Below are 8,674 nucleotides of genomic sequence, written 5' to 3'. Positions count from 1 at the left end.
TTCTGCTCCAGACAATGATTGCTTTCCAGGAGAAAATGTTAAACTTGATCAAGTGTTTCAGAAGACAATGGCCTTTATTTTCAGAATCTGAAAGGACTACTGTATGTGGAGCAGACTGCATGCTGATGGCATTACAACTGTCAATGGCTGAAGTCAATAAACAGGTTAGCATTCTTTCAGTACATTCTTGGTACTCAGTATATCTTAAGCATGGTTCACTTACTGGACTTTTTGCCTGGGTGTGTACTTGAAATGGCTGTTTTGTTCATAATTTTATGAAGTGCTGTATTTGTATAGCAATTCTACATTCTGCTATGCAATTAGCAGTATTTTCGTAGTATAATGTTCATATTTTTTAAAAATCTAGAGTCAAATGTACCAAGGCACTAAAATTCATACGACTAGGCACATTGATTCATTGCTTAGAAACAGGATTGCAAGAGATGGGAGGATGGAAGTGTTTTAAGTGTATATTAAGTTCTACTCTATTTTTCCTAATCATGTAACCCCTTTATTTCTATCAAGTGTTTCTTCTGTGCTGTAGATCAGGGTGGGAGAACTAAGCATTAAGAATGTCTTTTTTCTGAGTGTTTTGAAAGCATTTGGGAAGAATGAAGTGAGAATACTGTGATTATAAACCCCATTGGTATAGGCTGTGTGAGTTGTGATTGCAGTAGTCTATTCTTGGCTGCTGTTCTTCCTGAGGCTCCTCACAAAAACCTGTAAGTTGTGTGCATGGACCCAGTACCAGATATACAGCCTCCTCTGCATGTGTGAGATGTCTGTCAAAGGACGAATAGGAGCTACAGCTAGAGATCCTCTGTAAGAAGCAGTGAGGCTTGTCACTTGTCATCTGAAACATACCAAAACTTGTTGCAACATGCAGTCAGGCTTTTGCATATGTCTCATCTAATGAGAATGACTGCAATGGTCACTTTGATAATCTAAAGATAACTCTTTGGTTCAATAAGCTCAATTATTAACGGAAACAAATTATTATCATTGGAAGACTTACCCAAATGTTATGTAGTAAATGAAACATATAGTACAAGTCTTTGGTTTTAAAAAAAAACCCCAACCAAACCCCAGAAAAAAACAAACACAGCACGAACAACAAAACCACACCAAAACAAACCCAACAACACCCCCCCCCCAAATCAACAGAAAGTCCCCTACAGTTTGTACACTCCTAGTTGCAATGTATTATTAAAAAAAAATAAATACCACTTATACTGGATGAAGCTTATATCTTGGAGGAAATATTTCCAGAACCACTCTTAACCTAACTGAATTCATCACCAGAAAAAGGTTTGTAGTCTAAAATGGGCTGATCAGGGGTATCTCCTTTCTAAACATTAAGTAGAAAACTGGCCGATTCATCCCCACTGTAATAAACTTTACAGCAGAAGTATTAAAATGCCAAAGTTCTACAGTTGTACTTTGTAGAATGTAATGTATTTCAGCTAGGAATCACAGTGTCCTCACATTGTCTGTGCAGCTAAAACTAGAAAATTACGGGGTATCATAATGAACTCAAGAGAACAGATGAGGGACAATAGTAGATAACTACCTGGGGAGGCAATCAGTTTGTTGTGATTCTCAAGGGAGAACTACAAACATTTCACAAATCCAACTCTGGGAACTAAATTGTGTTATTCTGTTGGATGCCAAAAATTACAGATATGATAAAAATAACAAGCTCCTTCCTTTCCCTAGTTTATTTCACTTTCTCCTTTTTTTTTTTTAGCAAATATCTCTTTCCTCTAAAAGAATCTTTTCTTTCAGAGATGATCTAACAAAAAATTAAAGCAATTATTTCAACTAATTTATTTTTGAATATACTGCTTTTTCTTCAAGCTTGATGAAAGGTCAAGTGCTCAAAACGTAATTTGTTTTTTCTGATTATGCTAGAGACAAATAAGCACTATGCGTAAACCTTGTCTTGTATGTGTGGACTAAAAGTAATTTGCATTTTCATATACTGCCTCTGAAGTTAAATTTCTTCAGTTAGATGTCTATTTTGATGTTTAGAGTGTTAGAGTAAAATAAGGCTGGTTTATTTTGTTCATTGCTGAAGCTTCAAATTAAGATGCAGAGTATTAAAGTTGTAGGCATGCCCCTTGTTAAGTGTTCAATTTAAGTACAGTCATTTCATATTGCTAACTTAACACCTGTAGAATAGAAGTCTCTTATGGTAAAGTCAATTAGTGCAAGAAAAATAACTGTGCTAACAAGCTAGTGGCTGAGATGAAGAAAAATAGAACAAAAGCCTGTTTTCTTAGGAATCGGGACAAATTTAGTGTTTTAACTATTGCTAACTAGCAATAAAAAAATAGCAAAGCTTGTTGGACAATTTTGGAAAAGTTTAAATGTCTCATAATTTATTAGTCTTAGATTTCACCAATAGCAAACTGTGATAAACATTAATCATGTCACAGGCAAGAAAGGAAAAAAGTAATCATGCCTTGAATGCCTCTGAAAATATTTTGTTGTAGCCATATGGTGTAATGACAAGTGCCATAGGATCTGTGGTGAAATGCCTCTTACCCAGACTGATTAGTATAGATTTAAAATCTATGAAAGCTTTCAAGAAGGAGAACCTTTCTTCATGTTCAAAGTTCAAATAACAACTTTCAAGTTGAAATTCAATTGAAAGTAATTGTTTTAAGTTGACTATGTATGCACCTGTGGATGAGGAAAGGTAAAAGATAGGTTATTAGGACAAATGAGTAACTTGTCACTTTCAGACAATGCTGGTTTAGGTAGTAGAGACATAATCTAAAGTAATTGTTTTTCCTCAGTCTGTGAATTTAAATCCCCAGATTTGTCTAAAATGCTTTGCAAATTTTACTTCTAGCTCTGGGAGTGTGAGGCTTGAAGAAAAAGTGCCTAACTGTGGATTTTGAGAAATATATTTTTTTCTTTTAGGTGTTTGTCTCTTTCTGATTTTGGATGCAGTCAGTTTTGGTGTATGGTGTAGTTTGAACTTGTGCTTTCATAAATATATTTTTTGTGCTGATTGAAGAATATTCTCTTCAATATCCAGTATTACTTGAAATCTTTTCCCAAATCGTCTTATTTCCATGGTGGCAAATAAAGAAAAGGTTGTTTTACAGAATTGCTTCCTTAAACTGTTTTATCTGTCTCCCTTTTAGTAATGAGACACTGTAGCAATTTTATATGGTATGTTGCTTGTAATGATGATACCAAGAGACATTGTCTTGGCTGTTCTTAAGTAGTTTTACACAGAATCAATTATTGAGGTTGGAAGGGTCCTCTGGAGATCATCTTGTCCAAACCCCCTACTCAAGCAGGGCTGTCTGGTGCCAGTTGCTCAGGACCATGTCCAGGTGGCTTTCAGATGTCTCCAGGGATGGAGACTCCATAACCTCCCTGAGCAACCTCTGCCAGTGCTTAATGCCCTCACAGTGAAAAACGTGTTTTCTGATGTTCAGGGGGAACCCTCTGTGTTTCTTTCAGTTTGTCCCCCATTGCCTCTGGTCCTGTCACTGGCACTTTGAAGAGCCTTGCTCCATCCTCTTTGCACTCTTTCAGAAATGTATATATGTTGATGAGATCCTGCCTGAGCATTCTTTTCTTCAGCCTAACCAGCCCCAGCTCTCTTGGCCTTTCCTTGTATGTGAGATGCTCCTGTCCCTTTATCATCTTTGTGGACGACTCACAGATCTTTGTTGGAGAGTCTGTATGTCAGTGTGTCACCATCATATTGAGGATCCCAGCACTGTACACAGAACTCCAGATGATTCAGCTAGTGCTGAATACCCTACTCTACAAGGTTCAGGTTCTTTTTTAGAAGAGTTGAAATTTTGTAGAAAAATGTTGATGTAATGCATATTTCCTTGATTTTTTTTTCAAAAGCAAATGAGACTGAGACTGAGCTACTGCTCTCCTATACCTTGTGTAAGCAAATCATAAGTAGTTATTGTTTCTTGTATTTTTGTGTTGCTTAACAGCCAGAGTTGTTTTATTGTGTTTAAATGCCAGCTACTTAAATCTTGAGGCATCTCCCTAACTAATCAATAGGACTTTCTCTTCTCCCTTCCACCTCCCCTTCTCTGTAGTATTACACGTTTCTGTTTTGAGGCAGTGGAGAGGGAAGCAAGAATGTGGTGTGTGGATTTTGTGTTCAGTTGCAAACCATTACCCGTGCAAGATATACTGGCATTTCTCTAAGCTTGGGATATTGGTTTGTAAGTTCACTGGCAGATTGCCATGTATCAGCTATCAGATGCGTGGATCTCTACACTTGTGCTTATGTGAACCTGTTTTGAAACTTCTGCACAGCACTGTCAACCTTCACTGGAATGGGAAATTTACTCAAAATACTACTTTATACTGCTTGATGTGCTTTGCCATACCACAGTTTAGGAACTTTTCCCTTGTACAGGAGCATATATGAGCAACTAAGGCACAGTAGGACCAGAGGTAACCAGATTGCAGAATTGCCCAACAATGCAATACTGTTGTCAAGCAGTCTAGGAGAATGCCTGAAAATAATAGAACTGGTGACAACACCTGGATGGTTGTTAAGCATAGGAGTCTTGAACACACATATTCCAAAAATGTTTAGTGACTGTTTGTTTGGGGAAGACAGGAGAGAGGATATTGTGGAAATATGCATCACTTGCTGGTTTTTAGAAGCAATTTTCTGTCAAAATAGAAGCTGCTCTGCTACATAGTTAGCCCTAGAAAGCTTGCATTACTTACAAAACACTAAAAAATGGTGTCTTTAGGCATGAAATCTTGCTACTGGATATGTTGAAATCAGTCCAAGGAATAACAATGTCTGTCATGGAGTGAAAGTATGAAACTTTTTAACCTTCATAAACTCTTAGCTAGTTAGCATATACTTACTGCAAAACACAACATTCTCTTTTAAATTATTTTTAAAACTAGAGACTTCAAAAATAGACTGTCACCTGATCATGAAGATTAATATCTGGAGTGCAATTTTATTTGGATTTAAAATATTTTTGCAGCGCTAATGTAAACTTTGCTAATCTCTGCAGGTCCTTGGTCTGTTGAGGAAAGGTTTTGATTTATTAGATACCATACTGAAGTTATACTTTAATTTGGTACTCCTGGAGGATTTTGTTTCAGAAAAAGTTGGGTTTTTCCTCCAACCTACTGCTGTTTTGATCTGTTTAAATTGGGTTATAATATGAACATATGATTAAATTTTTGAGGGTCTAAAATGGAAAACAAGTGCTTTTCTGAAAACATGAATGCCACTAATATTCTGGTAATATGTTGTCACAGTCCACAACCAGAAAGACTCATTTGGCAGAGGTTAAAAACCCCTTGTGTTCAACCCAGATTGCTCTGCGTGGTTGTGGGCAGCTGGGTTTAACCCCTGAGTGAAGTCCAATTGGTGTTTTATCATGACCAGGTCTTTGCAGTTCTTGGGAACAGAAAGACTTGAAATGGAGTCAATTGTCAAGTCACTTTATTTGGCCCACAACAAGCGTGTAAGAGAAGGGGAGAGGAAAGAGAAAAGAGTGAAAAAGCAGGAGAGTGCGATAGCTACCACCATAGATCTGCAGTGTCCCAGTCCAGTGGGGGAATGTTCCTCCCTGTGTTGGTCTTGCCTTTTTACAGCGTTACCTCATTGCATAGCCACACCTTTCACCTGGTCATGGGACACATGCCCTGCTGTCTCCAGAGGGTCCCCAAAAGTTTCTTTCCTTCTCTTCTGTTCTCTGATGTAGAGAGAACTTTTTAAGAAAAAATTATTCTTTCCCCGCCCCCCCCCCCCCTTAGTGTAGAACTGTACAACAAAACTGAGCTTTTTGCTTTACAATTAGGTGATCATTCCTCTAAGAAGTGCATAGGCATGATTACTTAATACACCCCTACATAAAAATGTAGCAATAGCAGATGTCCCCACTTTATATTTTTTTCCAAACAATGTATATCAATCAGCTACTGTGTAAATTAAAAATTATTTTATTAAATATTTAAGGTTGGAAAAGACCTCTAAGGTCATCAATTCCAACCATCAACCCAACACCATCACATACATTAAACCATGTCCAAAAGTACCAAATATACATGTTTTTTTAACACCTCCAGGGATGGTGACTCCACCAACTCTATAGGCAGCCTCTTCCAATGCTGTATTGCTCTTTCAGTGAAGAATCTTCCTAATATCCTCCCCTTACTCAACTTGAGGCCATTTCCTCATGTCCTTTTGCTATTTATTTGAGAGAAGAGACCAACACCCACCTCACTACAACATCCTCATGAATGGGAAGGTCTCCCCACAGGTGCCTCTTCTGCAGATCCCTTAGCTGCTTCTCATAATTATAGTTATTCCTGTTGATACATTTTCTGCTTCTGTCCATCAAATGTCAACAGCCACTATTCTCAGAAAGAAGGGGGCTGCTTGCTGTGATACAGACCTTTTAAGTGACTTTATGGTAAATTTGAGGGTTTTTTGCCTATAATAGGAAAAGGTTCTTCAGGTGCTGGCAAAGTGCTGTTAGTTATTTTGATACTCAGGTGTTTGTTGGAATCCACTTTATCTGCTCTTCTACATTAACTATGTTAATGTTTATTAATTCTACTAATTTTCTGACAAGCTGTAATTCTCTTTCATTTTTGGAAGTTGGTGAGAGGGCAGAGGGGCATGTGGAATGTAATGTAGGTTTGATGGGGAGAGTGAGCCAGAAGCTGGGCATAAGATTGCAGCCTAGACAGTGTTGTTATTAGTACCATAACTGACAGCAACTGGTAGGTGTGCATTGCCTTAATGTATTTGTTGGGTGTATGTAACAAAACTATCAATATTTTGCTAAAGTATGCAATATGGGGTGTTGGTTGACTGCAGGCTGAATATGAGCCAGCAGTGAGTGTGCCTGGGCAGCCAAGAAGGCCAATGGCATCTTGGCTTGTATCAAAAACAGTGTGGCCAGTAGGTAATTGTGCCCCTGTACTCAGCATTGGTGAGGCCACACCTTGAGTACTGTGTGCAGTTCTGGGCTCCCCACCATAGGAAGGACACTGAGGTCCTCGAGCAAGCGCAGAGAAGGGCAACCAGGCTGGGGAAGGGGCTGGAGGGCAAATCATACGAGGAATGGCTGAGGGAGCTGGGGATGTTTAGCCTGGAGAAGAGGAGGCTGAGGGGAGACCTTATCACCACCTACAACTACCTGAAGGGAGGTTGTAGAGAGGTCGGTGATGGTCATTCAGCCAGGTGACAGGAGATAGGACAAGGGGAAATGGCATGAAGCTGTGCCAGGGCAGGTTTAGATTGGATATTAGAAAAAAATTTTATACTGAAAGAGTTGTCAGGGCCTGGAACAGGCTGCCCAGGGAGGTGGTTGAGTCACCTTCCCTGGATGTGTTCAAAAAAAGGGTAGATGAGGTACTTAGGGTTATGGTTTAGCATAGGATGGGAATGGTTGGACTTGATGATCTTCAAAGGTCTCTTCCAGCCTTGTGATTCTGTGATGTTTTCCCTGGTTACGGCTTGAAGTACTGTACTAGAGCTTTATTTAATGCCTTTTGGATGTAAACATCTGTCACGCTGAAAACTGTTTCTGCAGTTAAATATCTTTATGTAAGCATTAGTTCTGTGAAAGCCAGTATCTCTTCTTATGAGTAAAGTTCAATATACATACCTGGTATTTTAATGATCAGGATCAAATGCTATATATAAGGAAACTCAACATAAAGCCAAAGCACAGGAAGAATTTAAACTATAAGACTTTGTTATAAACTTAAATATTTAAACTATAATGGGTTTATTAAAAACATATATATAAGCATCTTGCTTTATTTTTGAAGCTATGCTGAATATAAAACATAACATTTTTGGTTTTTTATGTTCTATTAGCACCATGGAGACTTCACAGTATTACTGAGTGATGTATTGGAAACTTGGCAGTATTTTTTACATGACAAACTGGGATTATCATATGAAAACATGAAAGAACCGGAAAATTATGCTGACCTAAAAAATGCCTATGAAGCTTTCTTAACAAGAAATAATATGTTGGATCTAATAGATATATGTCAGAAGTGCAATAGTCTTGGACTTCTTTCTGAAGATGAAAGCATAGCCCCTGTAAGTATTTTGTTTGTTTCATCTCTGACATATTTTTTTATTCCAGTTATGGATTTATGACACTTCCAAATATACATGGGGTCTCTGAATTGATCATCTTCTGGGAAAGCACATGAGTTTAAATTAACAAATCTTTTAAAGGGATGTTAAATTCACTCAAAAATATTTCTTCCTGTTGTCTTGCTGGATGGGTGGATCCCACAGCTCTTCTAGGCATATACCACTCTTTGCCAGAAACAGAACTGAAAAGTTAATTGTATTGATATGATAAGACTGAAACAAAGCTTAGTGATTAACACATCATGGAATTTTGGTTGGATGTTGCATATTTTTAATGGTTATTATGTTATGCTGTTAAAAGCAAAAATTTCGCTATACTACATGCAGTTTTATGTTAGACTACCAGAAACTAGATGAAGGTCCATTTCAGCCACTCAACTTGGTATTGCAGCTCAGATGTTCTTATGATACTACATGTGAGGTCATGCTGTAAACTAGAGAAGTTCTAGTGTGTATTCCACTCTTAGAGTATGGAAGTCTGTGAAAAGTTAATTTGATTAATCTCTATGTTATTGGGTAAAAAAC

The 8,674-nt window shown here is 37.8% G+C and overlaps 1 protein-coding gene across 1 annotated transcript in view; it reads left to right on the top strand.

Moving 5' to 3' along the window:
* Positions 1-14: 14 nt before the first annotated feature.
* PARPBP (PARP1 binding protein) overlaps positions 15-8,674 on the top strand; it is a gene marked incomplete at both ends in the record, with an annotated part of 48,899 nt that continues 40,239 nt past the window's right edge. The window contains 2 exons of the mRNA XM_084261122.1: positions 15-164; positions 7,859-8,089. Coding sequence (XP_084117248.1) covers positions 15-164; positions 7,859-8,089 — 381 coding nt within the window. The remainder of the gene's footprint in view (positions 165-7,858; positions 8,090-8,674) is intronic.

Source organism: Gallinula chloropus (genome assembly GCF_964237585.1).
Source record: "Gallinula chloropus genome assembly, chromosome: 1".
Lineage (NCBI taxonomy): Eukaryota > Metazoa > Chordata > Aves > Gruiformes > Rallidae > Gallinula > Gallinula chloropus.
The sequence above is the reverse complement of the archived record's forward strand: the minus strand, read 5'-3'. Positions and strand labels throughout refer to the sequence as shown.